General features: G+C 35.0%; 1 protein-coding gene and 2 pseudogenes across 1 annotated transcript; 2 read left to right on the forward strand and 1 right to left on the reverse strand.

Annotated features, from left to right (window-relative positions):
• The first annotated feature begins 1,928 nt into the window (after window positions 1-1,928).
• Window positions 1,929-5,478, forward strand: LOC110699618 (V-type proton ATPase subunit e2-like). Its single transcript, XM_021877124.1, has 3 exons — window positions 1,929-2,273; window positions 3,848-3,895; window positions 5,154-5,478. Exons 1-3 carry the CDS (start codon window positions 2,176-2,178, stop codon window positions 5,218-5,220), a joined length of 213 nt encoding a protein of 70 aa, XP_021732816.1. The 5' UTR covers window positions 1,929-2,175; the 3' UTR covers window positions 5,221-5,478.
• A 4,814-nt stretch (window positions 5,479-10,292) lies between these two features.
• Window positions 10,293-11,161, forward strand: LOC110699617 (annotated as a pseudogene).
• Window positions 11,162-11,720: 559 nt separating this feature from the next.
• LOC110699792 lies at window positions 11,721-24,116 on the reverse strand (annotated as a pseudogene).
• Between the last annotated feature and the right edge of the window lie 203 nt (window positions 24,117-24,319).

Genomic DNA, 24,319 nt, shown 5'->3' on the forward strand with positions numbered 1-24,319 from the left:
AAATGGAGTAATGTTTAATTTCTTACAAATTTTATTATTGTGCAATTATTAACGAGTTATATTCCAAGGTAAATTTAAATAGGGTGTTATGCATATGAAGAGTTTTTCAATTAAACTAAACATTAATACATAGAGGTTAATGCATGGAGTTTTTCAATCATTAATGGAGCTGGTATGATATGACGTCAAATTATATGCCAAATGGCAAAATTAGTGACACATGACAAAATAACATGTCTTGCCATGAGTCTTAATAATATATATTGATAACTAGGGTGGCTAACACGCGCGATGCACGCACCATAGTTAGTCATGTCCGAAAAGCTTTTTTAGTTGTTGGTTACATTAATAAGAAAACTATGTAAACAAATATTTTAGGGTATAAATATCCGCACACTATTCTAACTAGTATAAAAAAAAACATTAATGAATACAAAAAAGAAAAAAAAAGCTAATTATTATTGATGAAGGTAAAATAAAAGCTTGTACATATTAATAAGGTTATACATGTAAATACTCATGTTGAAGGGTATAATTGACAACACATTATTCATAGGAGTAATCTTATACTTACCTTCATTTTTTTTAGTTGTCACATATTACTTTTTAAGAAATTTTTTTTAGTTGACACGTTTTCTTATTGGGTAAGTTTTTTACCTTGTTTTTTTAGTGTGCCCCACTTGTTTTATCATTATATCTCCTTCTCTCTCCCCTCCTTAATATGTGTGCCTAAATTGAACGAGTCAACTAGATAGAAACGAAGAAAATACTTTATAAGGTAGTAAATTAACATTAATGAATGCCCAAAAAAAAAAGCCAATTAACATTAATGAAGGTAAACTAAAAGCTTGTACATATTAATATGGTTAAACATGTAAATGCACATTTTGAAGGGTATAATTGGCAAACACTATTCATAAGAGTAATCTTATACTTTTTATAAGGTAGGGATACAACGACCATAGTGTCTCCAATATTAATGGTCAACGATAAATTAATGTAAATCAAATCTATTTAGAGTTTGTATATGAAGAATGGAGGAAGAAAAGGGGAGAAATTGCAGTGCCATCCCCAACTAAATAAGTTAAATTACTATTTCCTCCCCTGATAGTCATATTAGCTTGATTTTTCTCTTTTAGGTATTATTTATTCGAAAACAAAAGGAATTTAAAGATGGGGATTCGGTAGAGGTAATAAAAAATTTGGGCCAAGTCGAGCCTTAACATCAAATATTATGCCCAAATCCGCCAAAAAGAGGCGAGCTTAATAGGCCAAGTTGGGGTTTTTTCAAATCGAGTTCGGAATTAAAACTAAAATAATCTTTTTGGCTTCTCCAAACCCGCCCTATTTTCGGGTCGGATTAAACCAGACCATACTCGATCACCTTTAGGATTTGGGCTTGTTTGGTTGATCACCAAAAGTAAAAGTTGTAAAGTTATGTAAACTTCCGATATATACATAACAAACATAACATTTGTTTTTTTTTTTTTCTTTTTTGGGCGGTAATTTAAAATACAAAGTAAATTTTCTTTGAGTGGTAATTTTAAAAAGGTTGTTATTTGTGAGTGGTAAAATACGAATCTATATCTATATCTATACTTATATATTAAAAAACGTTTCTAAAACAAAATATGTGCCACGTGACACCTTTTATATTTTACAACTAAGAAATGAATTAATATTCTTAGCATCTTTGCTATCTTTTAATTGTGTTTCATATTTAATTATAATATACTAAATACTGTGTATTAAACATCAATTTGAAAGCACTTATTTAGTTTTATATTTATTATTGTTCACTTTTTATTTTAATTATATAGTTATATTTTATAGCTCAAATAATATTTTTTGATATTTAAAATAAAATCCGTACATCGCCCGCAGCACACACTAATTTTTTTGATTAAATTACCAATTTAAAATTTCCATGATTTGCAAATTCGTTCTTGAGTGGCAAACTTTGAAATAGTCGTTATTCGTTAAGCAGCAGCTTCATAAATTAACTGGAAGGCCTTTTCCACACAAATTATCAACTCTGACTTCGAATTTGCTAATTTTACAGAAATCAAAATCAAATTATAAATCAATTTGAGATTTCTGAAAATTTTCTGGGGTTTAATTTGATCTTGTCGATTGAAATCAGAGCGAAAGAGAGGAAGTTTGTTCAGATTAATAATGGGGTTCCTTGTTACATCCCTAATATTCTTGGTGATCGGAGTTATTGCTTCTCTTTGTACCAGAATTTGCTTCAATCGTGGCCCTTCTACCAATCTGTAATATCTCTTTCTCTCTCCTCTTACTGGATCTTTGAATCTGAATTTGCTCATTTTTAGCTCTGCATTGCTGTTTGATGGTTAATGATTGTTGATGTTCCTCTGTTTTGTTGATTGACTTGTTTAAATTGGGATATGGGGTTTAATTTTAAGTAATTTGGATTATAACTGATTTTCTTTTTTAGTGGAGTATTGAATTGATTCGATACATTGAAGAATGAAGAGTTTTTGTGTTGAAATTATTGTTTAAAAACTTTGATGTATATGATAAGAAATGTGGTTTGTTATGTTTTTGAGATGGATGTTTTTAATTTGATTTGATGGCAGTGTATGTTTACCGGAGAGGGTTTGAGTTCATAGAGTAAGTAAACAAAATGGAGTCTTCTTCTGTCGATAAAGATGAGTGGGTGATTGGGGAAAAGAGAATGGAGAAGTCATGACTTGGTGATTGATTTAAAGAAAATTACATTTGAGTGTGCAAGTTTTTTGGATTGTAGATATATTATGAGGGTCTTTATTATGGGAGGAATATCTTGGCTCGATTTCACAATTGCTCTATGTTTGAATAACAATAGGGAAGGAGAGGGAGGGGAAGGAATAAGAGGGAAGGGAAAGGGAGGTGAGGGGCGGGAGAAGGTGACCTTTCATTTTCCTCCCAAATCTTTCCAACAATGAAGGGATTTGGTTTATTAACAGTGTGTTTGGATAGATGATTGAGAAGGAAAAGAAGGGGAGGGAGGGGAAGGGGAGGGGAGGGAAGAACGATGAGTTTTTCTTCCAAATCTCTCCATTGTTGGAGAGATCAATTTCTTACAATTTAATCCCTCCATTTCTCTCCCCTCCAATCCCCTCCCTCCCTCATTTGTTATCCAAATGAAAGATTATCTACCCCTCCAATTCCCTTCCTTTCTTTTCCCTCCATTTCCTTCAATCCAAACAAAGTGTAAAAGGGGAAAGAAAATGGATACTTCCATTTCCTTCCCTCCTTGCATTACGTATCCACTATCAAAACAAAGGATGATGCATCCTTTCTCTTCTCTTCCTTTCCCTCCATTACTCTCTATCCAAACATAGTGTTGATGTTTAAAATATTTCTCCGAGAAGATTTCATGCTCAACAAATCAAGCATATTACGCGCGCGGGGGGTGGGGGGGGGGGGTTGATGTATCACTCTTGTTTTGCACATAACATATGAATCTAAACGAAGACAAATTGACCTTAGGAGATGAATAAGTTGGGTGTTGCTATCTACTAGATGAGGACGAAGATATTTTTTTGTTTTCTTGATATATCTACTTTTCAGCTCGCTTGTTTATAGTATTTGGCTCTTTTATGTGGCAGGTCACTTACTTAATTCTAGCAAAGTAGATTGATATCTTCAAAATTGATTTAGGGTGTAATAGGACCTTTTCTCATTCTATGAACCTATGTGATCTACAAATTGTCCAAGTTATACCTTAGCATTTTTATCTCACTGAACATAATCTGCACTCTGGAGTAGTCTTCTTGTACAAATGGTTGTTTTACTTGTTAATGTTGTTAATCTAGTAACTGAAGTATTTTAATTTCTGCAGGTTCCACCGAACATTGGTTATTACAGCAACAGTTTGCTGCTGGATGATGTAAGTCTATTACTTTCCTTAAATCTTTACTGGTTAAGTGAATCAAAATATTGCACTGGCTGAGTAACTATTTAAAACCACAAAATGTAGTACCAGCAATTGTATTAGCTTTTTTCTCTATCATATGTGAATGACTTTTGTGCAATCCTATAATTAGGTTGGAAACTTGTGACAAAATGCACTGGAAACTATAAATCACTTCTAGACCTCCATTTGTTCATGTCATTCAGATATGAAATTTTCTTTCTCTGAGAAAGTTGCTAGTTGTTCTGTAGGCTGAGGTCTGCAGATGGAGTATTAGCAACTGTCATCTCATGTCACCGCTTCAAATCTCTCTTCTTATAAACAAAATCATGACTATGCCCGGAAAGGCTTCAATTCAATGAGGAATATTGCAAAAGTGGGTTTTGTATGGCAAGTTTTTGTTTTCTTGGGAGAGAAGGAAAGAAACAATGGGAGGTGAAATAGTGATTCAAAATTATCGTGACAAATATGTTTCCTTCCGTCCCGGTGTAAGCTATATGGACTATAGAGTGATGCCAAGTTTCAAGTTTAGTGCATAGCTTTGTTGATAAAAGATGAGTACTTTCAAATTTTGGTCAATTGGTGACAGCTCGCAAAAATCCTTACTTCCCTAGGGAGAAAAAGATTTTTCTGATGAACTGCAGGCTGCAAAAAGCATGTATAATTATCCCCACTTACATCAAGAAATATTATTAGTCTAGTTTTCTATGTAATCTTATCCAAGAGTCTGTTGGAGAAGTTGTCTCCGCTTCTGAGTATTTGCCTTTGTAGACCCCTCAGATCAGATTCTCATTAATTGTGTTGCTAGTTGTTACAATTGTTTTTTTTTTTTTTTTTTTTTTTTTTTTTTTTTTTTTTTTTATAAATTTATTAGGCATTGCATGCTCCACTGAAAAGGCCAGCTGTACTAGTTGAGGGAATGGATGATTACTGCCTTCTTGGCTAGAAATGCCTAGAATGCAGTTTGAACAATTTACAGTCATGAGAATTTGGCAGGGATAATGGTTGATCTTGTTTGATAATCAGTTCTGTTGACCTCTGTAGTAGTCTGCATACCATGCGTAGTTCCGTACAGTTATAGACCATTTTTGCCTAGGTTTATTTGACAATGTGTTAGCTCTATTGTGTATTCCATTCAAATCGGAGATGCTGGAAAGCTTGGAATAACTGTTGACGCTGCTTATGGTTTTATATCCTTTCTCACTGTTGTTTATATATATCTCTATTTATGTAGGTGGGCTATTGTATATCTTGCGCAGATGAAGCCCCTCATCAACCCTATACTGAATGAAGCAGAGTGAGTTGGGTTTGTGGGCGAAATTTAGAAAGAGTGCTACTCTAGATACCATATGTTACCAGTTTGCAGATTTTCAGAGGAACTCATTAAGAGCGGTGCTAGCAACAATTTCTCATGTGGATTTGTATGTAATTCTATTATTGCAGAGAATAAAAATATTCCTTCATTTGTGGCTTTGATTATCCCCTTGTATTTTTAAGCACCAATCTACTTGCTTGAGTTGGTTTTGTGGATGAAATAAAATCAATTGGTGGATCACAAATATAGGCATGAAAAGAATTTGATGTGCCACGTTAGATATTGTTTGGGCGTATTGATTTAGCCAATTCTAGTTATTTTTGTTGAGCTCATTTAATTTTAAACCCAATAGGGTTTATTTATACGTATCATTTGATCAATTCCAATAAAAAAAATTAAAACTGAATTTGTCTTCCTTTCTAATTTTATACGACTATATTACTTTCTTATCAACTGATAACGTAAGTTTTCCAATTTCGGAAGTTTGATTCTCTTTGCAATGGGTTTGTTTGGTTGGGCTGGTACTCAGAGCTACTAAATCAGACAAAAGTTCTGGAGCTGCAGAAGGGGAGTGGAATAAAGTGGACATTGGTAGAGACTTTGATCAACTGAAGGAATTCAGATAAGACCCTTATGATCAGTATGAAGTCAAATGCATTGTAGGGAAGAGCCCGTTTCTCTGGCATGATCATTTGCCTGTCAAGGACTATGCTAAGGTTTCTGAGGCTTAGCTTTAGTTGATGAATTTGCAAAAGAAGCAGATCGAGTTGTTTTTAACATTAGATTAGATCTGTAGGGGGAGAAGCCATAGGTGAGCAATTGGCACCTGAGCTGGGTCAGGGTGCTAGTGGGGTCAGATCCAAGTTGCAGCCTATGCCTTATATGGCTGTTCATATGAAGATAGAGAAAGAATGGATGATTCATTGTAAGAAGCTAGAGCAAAGATCCAACATCAATGAAATTTGTAGCAGCAAGGAAGAAATTATAGAACGAGTAGGGTACATTAAGAAGCTGAGCACACCAACAGTTTTTTACTTAGTTGTTGCAGATAGTCTGTTGGAAGACAAGACAATATTGAATGGCTGGCAAGAAGGCTTGCTTCCTTTCCAGAAAAAGAAGCTAGGTGTTAAGTCATATTTATGACAAATAACCTTATCTTATCAAGTCAGCCATTGACTATGAAGTTTGCTTAGAGCAGATGTTTTTGTGCGAAACTGGGAATAGCTTTTCCACTTTCTCTAGTCTCATAGCGCTTGAGAGGACACAAAAGATGATCCGCATGGGAGTTTCAATTTCTTGTAACAACAGCATAAGGTGGCCTTCATATGCCTACAATATAACGGGAATTTGGTGGTCCGCGAAAGTGGCTGATGACCCAAGCATCCAATTCGCTCCAACAGACAGGCATGGATGAAGATCGGTCCTCTCTCAGACTTCTGTTGTCATGATAAGCGTAGAAGAGGACTTTTCAGAAGGATGCTTGCTGACCAATGTGTCAGACACAAGCCTTCAATCTATTAGCTATGGTTCCATCATGTCACATGTTGTCTGTCTTTCCTTGCTGTTCTTGAACATATTCTGTGCATAACATTCTTGATATACTGATTGCTGGTATGATTTGAAATCTTAATATTCATAATTTGATTGAAAATGAGAGCAGATAGCTTGGGGCATAACATACTATTTTGTACTTGAGCTTTCTTTTGGGATATGCTCTGCCAGCATCTTGGTATATTGATGAAGTCACCAAAGGAATGCTGTTCCCAGCTTCAGGGAATTTACAGGTTTTATTGTTGGGATTAGATGTTATTTTATTGCATTTTTATTCTTGATGCTGTTTTTTATCGGAAGGTGTACATAAAACAGTAGAATTTGAAATATTACCTTTTTATATCCAGGATTAAATATTATTGTCTTGCTTTTCCACTTTTCGACCCTGTTTTTATTGAAAGATGTACCTAGAACCTGAAAAATCACCTTTGTATATCCTGTATATTGGCATTCTGCAATGGCATTATAATGGAAAAGCTTTGCTAACCTGCATTGAAACATTGATGCACTTTTATTCTTTTAGAGCTTGAAAACTCAACTTAATTGTCTCCTTGTTAAAAGCTGTTGACTGTAGACTTGAAACTCTTCAGGTTGGTACACATTGATTCTGCTGTCATCTCATTTGATTGCTGATTGTGCTTATTAATTGTTTTTCAGTCCTTCTTTCCCCTCTCTGAGCATGATTTTCTATGCTGGTTGGAGTGAGCCCTTTGCTTACTGCTTTAAAGTAGAGATTTCTCTGTGAAGTTTCTATGCTGTTTTGCTAATGTTCAGGCATGTCATCCATTGGTTTGGAGCATAATTTTTTAAGCATGGGCTATTTGGATATGATCTGAAGATAGATTCATGGTTTCTATACCACACAGATAATGCTGGCTTCATCTGTTTTCTTTTTATTTCCCATTTTATTTATACAAAGAGTCATATCCTTACAAAATTATGAGATTGGGGTACATTGAATTTGAATTGCAGACTCCATGTTGTATGTATCCTAATTTTTCTGCTTGAGCTCCCCATCTTCTGTCCACAATTAGTGTATACATGGTTATATTCGTTGGTAAACTTGTTATGGCGCAAAAGAGCAAGGATTATACTCTTAAAAACTTTTGAACTCCGTGTATGTTGTGAAAATATATGGAAGTGGCCTCTGTTGCATTAGAAGCAGATGAATTCATTCTTCAGAAAGATAGAGTTCACTACCATAGTCTGAGAATTCGCTGTGGAGGACCCACTAAAGATGATAAGAAATCAATGGGAAGACCGTTTTTGATTTCTGCAGCGCTTTGGTGAACTGAACTTAGTCTGTACATTCTAGTGCACCTTTTCAAGTAGGTACAGAAGTTGTTTGAACTTTTCATGATCATGCTTTATTTGGTGCTGAAATGCTGTACTGAAATTCGTTATTCATGATGAGTGGTAAATTATTGCTTATGCTCCTCACTTCTATATGAATTTGGTAGTTTTGGTTTTTGACATACCCTGCAATGTGCAATTAAATTTTAACTATTAATTCATGGCAGTCTGAAAGAGCAATCGCTAAGTTGTATTTGAATGTTTATAGCCATAGGGGCAAGTCTGCGTACAGCTTAAATTTTGTAAGCCCTGCTGGTGGTAGGGGCTGTGTTAAGATAATAGGATTCTAGTTGTTCTGCTGCTGCAGCATTTCCCTTTTAATATATATTGTATATGTGTTCAACACAAGAAGAATTGCAGGTGTATCCCTCTCTGGATGCACTTATTTCTCAAAGGGGGAGGCAGGTACAGTTATGGTGTTTCAACCTAATATATAGAAATTCTAGTTTGGCATTGTTTGGTAGCTGGTTGGATATGCTGTAAAAAAGTAAATTCTTTTGTGTATTAATTATAAAGTGTTAATCGGCTAACATATAATAGATGACTTCGTCAAACATCAAAATTAATAGCTAAAGCTACCAGCTGACTAAAAGAATATATATAGCTATACTAACAGCTGGTCAAGCAAGCCAACTTCCAAAAACTAACAAACTGCAAAACAAGCCTTTGTCCAATTACTGTGAAGTACATTAGTTACTGATCTTCAGTTTCAGTTTGTGTTGCTTATATGTTTTAATTTAAACTGTACTCATGTTTATATTTCTGTGCAACTTGATGTATTGTGCTGCATATGCTGAAATTTTGTGACTGCATTCCCATATTCATTTGTTTCTGCGGTACTGGTCAAGATCTTGACTATAGGTTCTTGAAGCCATCCCTAATATATTGTGATTTTATTGTCTACAGGTTTTCAGAACTGCGCATTGTTTCAATCACTCCACTCCAACTGATTTTGAATAGACTTGACTTGGTCAAAGCTGTGTTAATCCTGGAAAGAACCGACTGGTGTAATAATTTGCGTTCGACTTAAAGTGTTCCCTTGGTATGGTGTCTGGGTTATGTGGAGCTGTCTTCCATTCAGATAAGTTATGTTTCACTTCTTTCTGTATTATGCACCTAGATTGAACATAGTATATTCCGCAGTGCATATAATTTATATGAACTTGTACTGTAGTTGCATTATTGATAGAAATAGTTATAGGAAAATCAGTCTACCGTGGAAAATATTGGTCTCTTAAGAATATAATTTCTTTCCTTCCAAATGTCATGAACATATAGCTAGAAATGCTGATCTCTTCAAACAATTTGCTGGATTCTTTGAGTCACTAAATGTCAAGCTGAAATTACTAAAACAAGTAAACAACCCTTTCTTTTCATCTATTTTCACACATTACCCTCATTGTTTATTCTTTCTCAACACCTATCACTGGGATCTCACTGCCTGGGGATCCTGGGGCACTGACTCTGCTGTGAACATCAAAAAATGGTGGCGGAAACTACTAATGTCAACAAGATGTACGCTTTAACCCATGGTCAAGTGTGCTGAAAGCCTACTGGTGTCGACACAAGTAAATGTCCTTGTGTCCATGTCTCAAACTGGATCATATCTTATAAAATTTCAAGGTGTCCAAGCCCATGTCAGACTCCTGAGTTCCAACAAGTGTACACGACTGAAACTAATATTTTGAGTAACGTGTGAAACCATATTTGGACATGAGTTTAGGCTTGTTTTTGCACTCCTATCCAGTTGTAATGTGTAAATTCCACACACCTTGTCATTTAGAAGGCTATTTCATGACCAAATACCTAGGCTTTTGAGTAACAAGCCACCTTGAAACACTTGCCTAAATATTTCATGAGAAAATGGGAAAAATAAGTTGAATAGCATCTGTTGAATTCAATTTGTAAAATGTAACACCAATTAATGCTGTTAACCTGATGAATAAAGCTCATGCATGCTTGTGATTTACGCACAACCAATTTAATAATTAAGACCTGCTTTATGTAGGAAATCTTTTATCCCTTGGTGACTTTTTTTTTTTTTTTTTTTAATAAGGTATTAGGGATTAGGGAAGAAGATTATTTGGTTGCAAAACGTAAATATGTTTTCCATTGTTCTTATATATACTTCCTTCTTACAGGGGTTTGACACAGATGATCACATTCAACATATGAATTGACAATTTCATGGTATTCATCCAACAAGTATGAGACTGGGCAAAGGATCCGAATTGGTTTTCTCAGGGCCGCCCTGTCCTTCCACAGCCACCTTGAACTATGAAAGAAACACAATATATGGACATTGAATTATGAGCAAAAGATGCAATAAAAATAGAACGAGTTCTGACTCTGAAAATAAGACGGCATGACTTCTAGGTCCTCTTCATTATTGGCTACAGGATGGATGGAGCTTTTAACTGCTTGAGTTCAAGTGGGACAATGCCAAACTAAAGTTAACTCTGAATTCTGCATCTCTTTGCTTCAGTGAGAACTATGATAACCTTGGTAAGCTAGAGAATCTTGAGAGGTTGGGCTACAGCACACTCAAACAAATCATCCCTGACCTTGCTTCCACCACAGATAGCAACACCAGGAAGTCCTCATTGCGTGGTATAGCTGTTATGATATCGGAGAAAGATTTCAGAAGCTGTCTGATACTTTCGCCCCAGTGATGCAGGGACTAAAAGATAATAAATTCGATGAGACTTGGATGGAGCTCTGATTAAGAATTGGGATGATTTTTCAGATATGTTACTACTTGAGTACCAATTTGCCATTTACTTCTGCCTACCTCGAGATAAAGAGACTATCAGCCTAATAGGAGCTGGAAATAGTCACTTCAGTAGATGCAGCCAAGTGTATCACTGTCTTGATCGAACAGGAAACCATTCAACTCTTAAACTGCAACTCACTGGACTTCATGGCACAGCAAATTCAGATACCTCTATTCAGGGAGGTGTTCTCTGCTCATGTCAACCGACAGAGGACCGATTGTGAGTCCATTAAAATGAAAGAGGCTCTGACTCTTGCTGGGCCCTATTGCAGTACATCAGTAAGTCTACTTTAAAGTGAGTCTTGATCTCAAGAATTGGGGAAATAACTTACTTCAGATGCTGAAGTAAGCAATGACAGGTTCTCATGGGATATGATATTTGTCAACTTAGCAATGAAGATTACTATGACAAGCGCCTATCTAATGTTGTAAATGGCAGAAGTTGGTCTGTAACAGGTAATCCTCTAATGTCTTCTTTGTGTTGTAATGGCCTTTAGGCTATATTGTACTCTGTATAATTGTAATGGCCTTTAGAATTTAACAATCATAAAAAAAAATGGATTCATTAATGAATTTTTCTTTTCTTTGTTTTTTTTTTTTAAAAAAACAACTTAAATCTTTCAATTGATGTTGTCTTAAGAATTTGACTACAAGATTTCCAAGAATTTAATTATACATAAACCTTACACTTATCTACTATGTAAGCACAATAATGAAAATCTTCAAATGATCATATGAGTGGCAAATTCTACAAACTTAATAATAGAACGTTTATATATTTTCACTATCTAGTAGTCAAATTCTTCACTAAGTGGCAAACTTTGAAGCAGTCATTAAGTAGCAGCTTCGTAAATCAACTGGAAGGCCTTTTCCACACAAGCTATCAGTCTTTGGTGATCGATGAAGCCATTCTCAATTACGAATCCAAGCCTTAAATTTTCCATATAGCTCAACACGGACACGACTAAACTCTGCAATAAGATCACAATCAATCGAGAATGTTAAATTATTCTTTAAGACTAATGAATAACGCCAACCTCGCCCTGACAAGATTGATCTCAAGAATGTTTATGTGTGTGATTTTTGTGATGGAATAGAGGGAATGCATTATGCATAGATCAGCTTACCAAATCTATTCCAGTTGGGACGAAGTAAAAGCCATTGACAGGGTGGTTTGCGAAACTGACTTGCTCGGTTGGTCCAATCATATTCGTGATTGCAAAGCTACAATTCTTCCACTTTCGCTCAAATGTTCGAGCAGCAGCCTACCAAAGTGAACATGATGTGTTAAGGTAATGTGCGAGTGTTCAAAATTATGAGAAACTTTAATATTTTTTTTAAAAAAAAAAAATAAATTTGTTTATCATATTGAAGTAAAAAAAACAAAGAAAAAAAAAAAACTAATATATAAAATTCTTAATTCTTATCATCCTTCTCATTTTAAGGCATATACTATTTCATTCGTTTTCATTTGTTTGTCTCATTTGAAATCTTGAGAGATTAATGAAAATGGAATAGAGTAATTTAATGATTTATCTAAATCTCAAAATACAATCATGTGAGATTTTATTAATTAGATTTATCTTGAATTTTAGTTTCCAAAATTGCATTGAAAATCCGTGTAAATATCATATAAGACAAACATTTAAAAATAGAGGAAGTAGTGCTCTTGTGCATTGCATTGCATAGATTGGAGTACATGCATAATAAACAAACCTGAAGGCCTCCAAATGTCCTTACAACCTTAAGCAGGCCATCCATGAGATAGAGTCCAAATAGACCATTTCTCTTCCTTTTGATTATTTTGTGAGCTTTCTTGATAAATTGGAGAGGTTTTGTAAGATCATCATCCTCCAAATTTGGGAGTGGTACTTCAATATTTGCAATTCTATTTCCCCAGGTCTTTCCTTTGCGCATTTCTTTTAAGCTCAAATTTCCCTTCATACTCCTAACATTAACTTGTAGTTTTTAAAGGATATGTGACAGGAAGAGAAGGATCATCGACTCTTTTAAAGCAAGAGAGAATACCTACCATGAAGGAAGTACCATCACCAATCGCATGGTGAACTTTGAATAAGAAAAGTCCTGCTGCATTAATGTGTTTTGGGTTGTTGATAATGTGAAGTTCCCACAAGGGTTTGTGTTGTGGAAGTTGAGAAGTAGCTATACTTGATACATAATCATCAAAATATTTACTATAGCTTTCTGCTGATAATTCTTCTGGGAAATTTGGAACTTTAATATGATCTTGCACATTTACTTCCACTTTCTTCCATACTTTCCTCCCTTTCCTCCCTTCAATCTGTTAATTTCATGCTTAACAAGTTTAGCAACATTTATTTACGTATGTAAATGCAATTATTGGTTTATGCACCCACACTCGATGACATAAAGGTTAAATTCAAATAGCATCATGTCTAAAACAAATAAACATGCATGAACCCTTTAAAAACAAGAGGCAAATCAAATGAACATATACGCTTGAACCCATAAAATAGCTAATTAATTAAATAACATGTAATTTAAATGCAGCAAACATGTCTAATCTCCACGTCCAAACCCAGTGAACTTGTAGTTCATAACCCAAAATACATGTTCATTTTTTTTATTCAAAAGCTAGTTAAAAGAACATGAGTTGTATTGAGAAGAATATATGAAGTATATTTTTAAAAATATAGTTCCAAGGCTGTAACAACTAAAATGAAGAAATTCTACATGGTTGCTTCATATTCAATACACGCTAAATTAGTGTGTGCGTATATATATGTGTGTGCGCGCGTGTGCGTGCGTGTGCGTGTGTGTTTACTTTTTTTGACAGCAAATAAAGATATTGTGTATCTTAAGAAACTCTAAAATGATAAAAATGAGAAAATTCTACATGATTGCCTCATATTTTTGATAATCCTACTTGGTTCGTTGGTTGATATCCCTCCGTTTCCATATGACAGTCCTACTTGGAATCAATCACATAAAATAAGAAAAGAAGAATATTTGGAATTTAACATTAAAGTACAAAAATAGTTCATAATTAGTTTTACCTTATTTAAATTTTTGATTTTTTTAAGGAAAGCATTAGCCATAATTGCATAATTCAAGGGAGGTATTTCCTTACTTAGAACCATGTCATCAATCAACAATCAGTTAATTTAACCAATCAAAATTTAATATGTATAAAATAGGAAATAAAAACTAAGTTAAAAATGGAATACATTCAATATGGGTAGATCTTTTTGAAACGCCCAAAATATTATATGGGACTAAGGGCCTGTTGTGTTCAGCTTAATTCTAGTTCAGTTCAGTTCCTATTTCCTTCTCTCATAAACAATGCATTTCAGCTCTATTAAGTCCAATTCAGTTCAATTCAGCCCCAATCAATTCAGTTCAGTTAAATTATTTTCAGTAATCGGAACAGGCCCTAACAAATAGAAACGAAGGGAGTATTATTTTATGTCATTTTCTTAACTAATGACCCTCTATTAATGCATATGTAATTAGGTTGTGCTTATTAAATGCCATAAGTAGCTAACCCGAAATTAAATGGCTAATTAACTAACCTCTATTATTCATCACTTAATGACTAACCATGTGGAATTTTCCTAAATCAATGAACCAATATTTTGTTCTTACAAAATTAAAAAAGTAGAAAATACAAGTTTATCTCCTTGATAAAGAAAATATGTTTAGCAAATGACAAAAATGTAAGTCAATCAACAACTTTTTGTTATAGATGGACCCCACAATTATTGATTTACTTACCAAAATGTCATATGATTAAACAAAATTGTTATTTTATTTACAATTTTGCCAATTGATAAACAAAATTTGTTTATCAAGGAGATAAATAGAGACTTCCTTTTAAAAAAGATCTCTATTAGTTCCCCAAAATTTCCAAAAATAGAGATATTCTTTACCCCCCCCAAAAAAAAAAAACCAATAACCATCTTGCTAAGTATCTTAATAAAATTATTAAGATAGAAAACAAGAATATGTTTAGTTCATCTTAATTTGAAATTTTATTACTTATTTCAGAATTCACGAAAAATAAGTTCAATAAAAAAAGATATCTCACTTCAAATCAGATCAGAAACAAATTAAATAAGTTCAAATCAAATCATGTCAAAAATTAAGATTAAATCGAAATAGATCATATAGAAAATTGTTATGAAATTATTATTATTATTATTATTATTATTATTATTATTATTATTATTATTATTATTATTATTATTATTATTTTTATCTTTTTGCTAAGTTGTTTGAGCTTATTTTATTGGGGAAAAAAGTTAAAATATGATGAATAAAACTCATATCATTAACAACAATGTCATTGATTACTCATTTATTGGGGAGTAAGTAAAGAGGGAGATAGTGTTGTGTATGGTGTCCACCTAAAAAGACTTAATCACCCCTCAAGTCTATATTAAAATTGGTTAAAACATTAATAAGCAAAAATCATGTACATAAATATGCCAACCAATCCAAAATCAACTTTATATGTAATTATCACTTACTTATTACTATTAAGTAATTTAGTGTTCAAAATATTAATTTTCTTACTTTGTCCTTCTAAATTTAAATAAAATTTGACAGCAAATTTTATATTTTTAAATCTTATTTTGAGAGAAAACAATAACACAATGTTAGATTAACCCTAGAAAATACGAAGAACAAAGTACAATATGTTAATAGCTTGATATAATTTTTTCAGTTTATTTGACATAAAATTTGAACGGAAAATGACATAAATCAAGGACAAAAAAAATTTAATGCTAACTTAGACTAAAATTACCAAAGATTTGGATCCGTATAAGACAATTTTTGAAAAATAAAGCATATATGAAAATATAGATGCGATCTTATAATAAAAAATTATACTCCCTCCGTCTCCGAAACTTCGACCCTTTTGGGTTGATTTCGCGGGTATTAAGAAGTTAAATTGGAAGTGTAAGAGTGTATGGGAAAACTAAGAAAAGTACATTGAAAAGGGAAATTTACATTGGAATTGCAAAAAAGTAGAGAAAGAAAGTAATAAAAGTATATAGAAAAAGCAAAATTTGCATGGGGAAGCTAATTTTGCACAAATATTATTGCAAATTAAAGGGTATTAAAAATGCAAATGGGATGAATATTTTGGGACTAAAATTAGGCCATAAGGATCGAAGTTTTGGGGACGGAGGGAGTACTAATATTTAATTAAATTAGTAGAAAATGCCCCATATAGTTCAAGCATAATTAAGTTAATATTCCCAATTTAGAAGCACAATGGTTGATTTATTGTTACAATAATTATGATTTATTAATATTTAGATATAACATTTATAAACCTAGGATGCCTCATCAATCAAATCACAAAAGACAAAAATAAGTAACATTCTTTTTTTTACTAAAAAAAAGTAGCATTATGTGCCATATAAACTCAACTACCTCCCCTATCTTAATCACTCAAAACAATTTCTCTCGTTCTATCTCTCTGATTCTAGAATGTGCGTTCATGTTACACATTTACTTTGCAGAATATTGTCAATTATTATTGGTTGTAAACTTGTAATGGATGGATTTTTTACGAAACTGAGCTCTATTAGCAAACTATTTACGAATATAGACGCGTGGCCAAACTATTTACGAAATTGAGCTTTTGAGGTAAAACGCTGCCTCGGTCAGCGTTTTACCTTTGTTATTATTTTTTTTTAAAATTTCTTATTTAGTGAAATACAAATTTTTTAAAAAAATAAATATGGAAATACATATAAACGCTGCCTCAGGCAACGTTTTTGTCTCAGGGTATAACAGGCCTTAAAACGCTGACTGAGGTAGCGTTTCATTAATACTAGAAACACGCTGCCTTAGTCAGCGGTTTTGCCTGGTATATTTTTCGCGCAATCACTCTTCCTCAAAACTAAAAACTCAAACTCACTCTTCCTCACGCAAGCCTATCTTCCTCAAAGCTCTGCCGTCGCCGCCGCCGCCTGCTGCCTGCCGCCGTCGCCGCCACCTATTGCCTGCTGCCGCCGCGCCTCTCCTCTTCTTTATAATCACATTGTTAGTACTTCTCACTTATTTGTTTTTAAAATTTAAAAACCTAGGTTAGTTTGATAATTATATACTACATTGTTTTAATTTGATAATGTTGTTGATTATTCTAAGTTAGTTTGATGTAAATTGACAATTATGTTGATAATTCTAAGTTGGTTTGTTGTAATTTGATAATTATCTAGTATAAAAGCCCTAAATTGATGTTAGTTTAGTAAGAAAGTTTATGATGAAATTGTGGAAATGTTTGATAAAATTGTTGAAAATGTTGATGAAATTGTTGATAATGTTGATGAAATTGTTGTTTTAGTTTGATAAAGTAGCCTACATTGTTGTTTAATTACGAAAATTTTGTTATGTAGAATATGTTGGTTGTTATAGTGTGAATATGTTCGTTGTGTACTTTGTTGTGGTTGTAATGTGAATTGGAACAATGATGGTTAATTATGTTTATAGTATGAATATCTTGGTTGTTATTGTGCGAATTGGTGGAGATTGCATGCAATTAAGATGTGTTTTTGGTTGTTGTATAGAATATGGCTGCACAAAACGCAGCTTTGTTATGCCGATGGGGGGGTGAATTTGTGTCTGATGGACCGAATGTCCAGTATAGTGGTGGAAATATGGAACCATTGCCACTTGGACTGGACATGACTTTCAACAATCTGATGAACGAGGTTCATAGCATTATTGGCTTAAACCCAATGAATGTACAACTTAACATTCAAATGAGGTTTGAGACTAATAATGCGGTTCAAGTGTTACCTTGTTCTAACGATAGACATTTGAAAGCTTTGATGAGCGCTGTTTTAATGAGGGGTTATCCACATGAGATATATGTAGAAATAGTGTCTATGTGTACGCAACAAAGTACTCGACCAGTTCAACAAGCTACCTATTTTTCCGGTTACACAGAGTCCTTCCGAATGCCCTCACAAGACATTCCATCAACTGAATATGGGATGGGGTCCTTCAGCAGACTGCTTCATGACGATCGGTTCCAGATGCCGTTGAGTTCACATATAGCTTCACCTGTATATGGTGGAACATCTACGACAATGTTTGGCCAATCTGGGCCTTCAACATCGAACACAGTTATATCTTCTCCCATGCAACTCCAAAGTTATTCACCTACGCAACATGATGATCATACATCACCGTCTCAACCATTGGTGAATCATCTTGAAAATCTACAACATATGGTGAATAACGAGTTGTCTCTGTATGATGGGCTCCGGGAAACAAATGATGAGGCTGAGAGCGAAGAGGAGGAACATGAACTGGATAACATGGATGTTGATTCTACAGACATGGAAGGTGGGGAGGCCATGGTTAGAACTCCTATTCCTTGGTTAAGTCAAGTAAATGAGAATTATGAGGTTGATCAATATTGGGCCGAATCAGGTAGTCATACAACATTTGTGATCGGGGGGGGGGGGAGTTTGAGAAGGGTATGTTCTTTGAATCTAAGGAACTGCTTCAGGAAATGGTGAAGAAGTATTCTATACAAAGGAACCAATTCTACACCACAGTGACCTCGAATGAGAAGGTCCTTTATCTGCGGTGCAAGAAGAATTTTGGTTGGTCGCTACGAGGCACAAAAAAAAGTGAGCACTCAGACGGCTTTACCATAGTCACATACAAAGGCCCGCACCGGGACACCTGTGTCACTGAAGTGTTATCTACAGATCATGCACACTTGGATTCATCCATAATTTCCGATTTTGTGAAGTCTTTTGTGCAGAAAGATCCATGCTTGAAAGTTGAATTTATACAGGAACTCATATCCAAGCATTTTCAGTTCGACGTTACTTATCGAAGAGCATGGTATGCTAGGGAGAAAGCCATAGCTGAAGTATTTGGAGATTGGGAGAGTTCTTATGGCCGACTTCCGCACTTCATGGAAGCACTCAAACAGTCAGACCCGGGAACCGTTGTTGTATGGAAACACAAAGCTCTGGTAGACGGTGCTTATTACAGCAACATGGAAGTGTTTGAACGAGTATTTTGGGCCTTCGGCCCTTGTGTTAAAGGTTTTAAACATTGTATGTCTATCATCTGTATCGATGGGACGCATTTGTACGGGAAATTTAAAGGAACATTGTTGGTTGCTACAAGTGTGGATGCAAACTTCCAAGTATTTCCGCTTGCATTTGCGTTAGTCGAAGGGGAAAACATTTCCAGCTGGTCTTGGTTTCTGGGCTGCATTCGGGTTCATGTCACTCAACGAGATGGCCTCTGTGTTATATCTGATCAACATGCTGGGATCATTGCAGCAATGAATGACCCTAATGTTGGATTCACCGAGCCACGAGCCTATCACAGGTTTTGTGTTCGGCACTTGGCTTCTAACTTGAAGACTCACGTGCGAAGAAACGACATGAGAGATATGTTCAAGGCTGCCCTTGATCGACTCACCGAGGATCAGGTGAAAACTTTAATTTATTTAGTAAACAGTTATTTATTATGTATACTCTTAACATATTTAATATGCACTAACCTGTTTATTATAATACTTTGTATGTGTTATCGCAAATGACATGGGACCCGTATGAAGCTGATTTAGTTGCTGCCATGCCTCCACATCTGCTAGATCATCAGGCGCAGTGGCGTTCTAGGGTCCCCCTGATCTGTTTTGAGGTCGTCGAGGGTCACCTACTGGATCGAGTCATGCGACAGTTTGGACTACGCCAGACTGTCCCCCAGCAGTATGACACTAGTGCCCAACTGCACCGCATTGACCGTCGGGGAAAGAGCGACAGGAACTCGCGGACGGAGCATGCCCAGTACATTGACTTGTGGCATCGACAGTTAGAGTTCGTCGTCACTGGTGACCCCATCCACGGCGTTATGGATCCATACGATCCATACATGGAGTGGTACATGCGGATTACACGACGTTTCATCAACCCCAGCTACACACCGGCATCCGCACATTACCATCCATCCTTTGACGTGATCAGGGGATATGTAAGTGTATTTGATTAACTTATTTTTATCAATTTTATATTTGTATATCATTTAACTAACTCATCCATAATTAATGCATGCGTTGGATATGACGGCGATGGTTGACGCACTGTCGGACGTCCTTCCAGGCATACCTGAGCCGCCCAGAGCACAGGTCGAGCGGGTTCGAGATATGGGCATGGCTACCTTGCAGAGATATGGTCACGTCTATCTCGTCCACCCCCGGGACGATCATGGCGGCCACTCTAGTCACTCACAGTTCGAGGCTGGCCAGAGTAGCTGTGGGGGTGATCCTGCGTCAAACATGGGCGTAGAGGAGTACGACATTCGCAGTTCCACGCCCCTACGTCATCTTGATGACCCATCGTCCAGCCAGCTGACTCCGCCAGTACGCCCGAACCCATTTACCACACTCCGTCACTACAGCCGTCGTCAAAGGCCGAGAGTGGACATACAGGATAGAGAGCCGTTACACCAAATTGATGAGTCAGAATAGGATAGAATTATCTGATTTATTTGCTGTAATGACCTTCTCTAGTTTGTTGTACATAACACTTACATTACATTATTATTTTAATAATTATTTGAATGAATTTATGTCTTGTTTGAATTTCAAATTCCTTATTGTCCATATTTGACTCATTTCGTTCAAAATAAATTGTGGATGTGGTGGTGGTGGATGTGGAGGAGGAGGGTGGTGGTGGAGGATGTGGAGGAGGAGGGTGGTGGTGGTGGTGGATGTGGAGGAGGAGGGTGGTGGAGGTGGTGGATGTGGAGGAGGAGGGTGGTGGAGGTGGTGGAGGATGTGGAGGAGGAAGGTGGTGGTGGTGGAGGATGTGGAGGAGGAGGGTGGTGGTGGTGGTAGATGTGGAGGAGGAGGGTGGTGGATGTGGAGGAGGAGGGTGGTGGTGGTGGAGGAGGGTGGTGGTGGTGGTGGAGGATGTGGAGGAGGAGGGTGGTGGAGGTGGTGGATGTGGAGGAGGAGGGTGGTGGTGGTGGTGGTGGTGCATGTGGAGGAGGGGGGTGGTGGTGGTGCATGTGGAGGAGGAGGGTGGTGGTGGTGGTGCATGTGGAGGAGGAGGGTGGTGGTGTTGGTGGATGTGGAGAGGGTGGTGGATGTGGAAGGGGGCTGCACTGGCTGCTGTCGGGGGCCTGCTGTTGCTGGCTTCAGCCAGCAGATAAAACGCTGACTGAGGCAGCGTTTTATGCTTAGGTATAAAATGCTGCCTCAGTCAGCGTTTTTCTCCTGTAACGCATACATAAAAACGCTGACTGGGTCAGCGTTTTACAGTATTTCCAATTTTTTTTTTTAAATTTGTATTTCACAAAATACGAAATTTTTTTAAAAAAAAATAATAACCAAGGTAAAACGCTGACCGAGTCGGCGTTTTACCTCAGAAGCTCAGTTTCGTAAATAGTTTGGCCACGCGTCTAGATTGTTAAATTGTTTGCCAATTAAGCTTACTTTCGTAATAAATCCGTAATTGATTGGCTGCTAACTACGTAATTATAAATCTCGCTTTCTTTTATAATTGCATCTACAATTACCATGCATACATTTGGTGACTCTTTTATCTATTTCTAATTTAAGTTCCAATCAATTTTTTACTCAGGCAAAAGCTAACGAGCGCTCCCAGCCGTAAGATAAGAGAACTGAATGTGGAAATATTATAATAAAATTAACATTAATAACACCGATCGACGCGTGATTATCTCATGCATTCCGAACTTAATACTATTTAAAGTAATATATTAATCATTTATCTAATGCCCCGGGGCGCTTGTTAGCAAGATCCATTTAAAAAACGGTATATATATATATGTATATATATATATATAAATATATATATATATATAAATATATATATATATATATTTATATATATTTCAAAGCAAAATTTGAGATTATGTTTTAGCAATTCATTAAAAAAATACAAATTGCATGACCAAAGAAATTAAAATTTTCATTGATTATTTCCTTTTTGTATTAATTCTTCAAACCTTTATCATGATTAATTAATACTATTAAACTTTAGTTAAAAGTTTTGTTGACAACGAACAAAAGGCATACCATTAAATTGCTAAAGATATTTTAAAAATTTGTAATTTTTTTTAAAAAAGGTTATATTAAGGTTCTACTTCACCCATTAATTAGGGTACTTTTAAAAGAGAGGTAGGGTAGTCATTCCATAATACAACATAGGTTTTTTTTTTTTTTTTTTTCAATTATTGATTCCACGTATTATAAAAATCATACACGCATCACATGCATGCAGGGCTAGTTTATTCGTATAGTGTGAATGTTGTGTGTGATGTGTCAGATAAAAGTATGAATAAATTATATGCTGCATAACAGGCACACCACAACATAAAACAATTATATATTATACTATATATTCTATAGAAACAAAAATAATTAGCAACTTCATTGATTTTTCATTCATATTGTTTATCAATAACCTAATTTACAAATGACAAGGAAACTTAGATTTATAACCCTCCTATATATACATTTTTTTTTATACAAAGTAAGGTCAACTAGACAATTTTTTTATACGGTAAGGTAAATTGAACCCCAGACAAGACTCCTATTATAGGAAATCTAGTTGACAGTGTCAGAATCAAACCTTGCACCTCGAGAATGTGAGGCGGCCTTTTATACCATTGCACTATAATTCCTATATACTTACACTAATAAATGCTAAATAAACTATCTCATAACATATTTGATTAACCTATCACGTAGAGAGAGAGAGAAAAGACTACCACGATAGAGGAAAAACGGGGATGGATATTAACAAAGACTTCGTTGAGGAAAGCAAGGGTGGATGAAAAGTCAACCGGAATTGCCAACTCCATATAAGCAAGAACGTAAAGTGTTACAACCTCACTTAAGAAATATTGTGAAGTGGAGTCTTGAAAATTCAAGATTCGACTTAACACTCAATTAATTTTTTCTTTTTTTTTTAATTTTTTTATTTTTTAAAAAACATTAATAATTTGATTTATATTAAAAAAAAATGAGTTTGAGGGATGAAGAGATAAATCTGGTTGAGTTTTAAGGAGTTTTAATATAATTATAAATTAAAAAAATAATTAAATTTAAGCTAATAACTGATGTGGCTGTGGATTAAAGTCTTAAGACAAAACTGCGTTAGATCTTATTAGATTTTCTCCAATGTGTACTTTTCAAATATATAATTGTTATATATTTTTGATACACAATTAAAGATATATTTAGCAAATACTTCCTCCATTTCTTTTTAGTTGACACGTTTCTTTAGTCACGTTTCCCAATGCACAAATTCAACTATTAATATCTTCAATTACCTATAAAAAAATTAAAATTTGATAATTTGAAAATATATATCATGACATGATTAGACATGCAAAATGAGGCATTTACGTTGTTTTTATTTTATTTTATTTTTTTTGGTCGATTTCGAGTTCAATTTGAACCCTTAACAATTTGCGCGGCCAAAAATATAATTGCATGAAAATAGATACATTTTTTGACAAGCAAAACGAGGCACTTTCGTTGTTTTTTTGTCCGAGCTCAATTCAGATCCTTAAGGGCTAAAATGATCTCTTAAATCCATAACGAAACATTTTTCGACACGCAAATCAAGGAAAAAAATTTAATGACTGACCATTAACGGAACCCTAATGAAAATAGTTAAGGGGTAGCCAAATCTATTTTTTTTGTGTTTTTGGTGGTAGTAAAATAAAATAAAATTTTAGATAGATAGCAAAAATCAAAATGGTATTTTTTAGTAAGTAGTAAAAGTTAAAATTTCCTAAATTTTATGAAAACTTTTTATGAGACATTTGTAGGAAAGATGTTCGGGTTGTAAAGTGATGCTTTTGTAGACGTTATCGTCATTTTAATTTGTACAATGCATTAAATACATCCCAAAGAATATCACAAACGTACAATACATCTACCAACATTATTATATTATTTTGCATTTGTGTACTCCGTATTATATTTTTTTTTTGGTGTTCCACCTGATTTATCTTTTGGGCTAATCCAGATTCAAAGATCAGTTCTGGGTGGTTAGATTCCAATCTCCTTCCAATTGTTGTTGTGGAGGATCGAACATACGGTCCTCCCTACCAAGTGTAGCTCCAATCACCACTACACCAACAAACAATTGGTTGTACTCCGAACCATATAACCGTTGAAAAAGCAAGGTTTTTGGCATGGTTAAGGAGAAGTTAGGTTGACTCAACTATGTAGCTAATAGATGCCTAGAGTCTGTACTATGTAGATGCCTCGAAAATATACCATAAATGCTGTCTTATTTAGGTGGTTTAATATCTTTGTACTATCTAACATCAGGGATGGCATTTAGTCATCGGTTAGCCCTCAATTTTCAAACTAAAACAGCTAAACTGCCCGCTATAT

The sequence above is a fragment of the Chenopodium quinoa genome, unplaced genomic scaffold (genome assembly GCF_001683475.1).
Source record: "Chenopodium quinoa cultivar QQ74 unplaced genomic scaffold, ASM168347v1, whole genome shotgun sequence".
Classification (NCBI taxonomy): domain Eukaryota; kingdom Viridiplantae; phylum Streptophyta; class Magnoliopsida; order Caryophyllales; family Amaranthaceae; genus Chenopodium; species Chenopodium quinoa.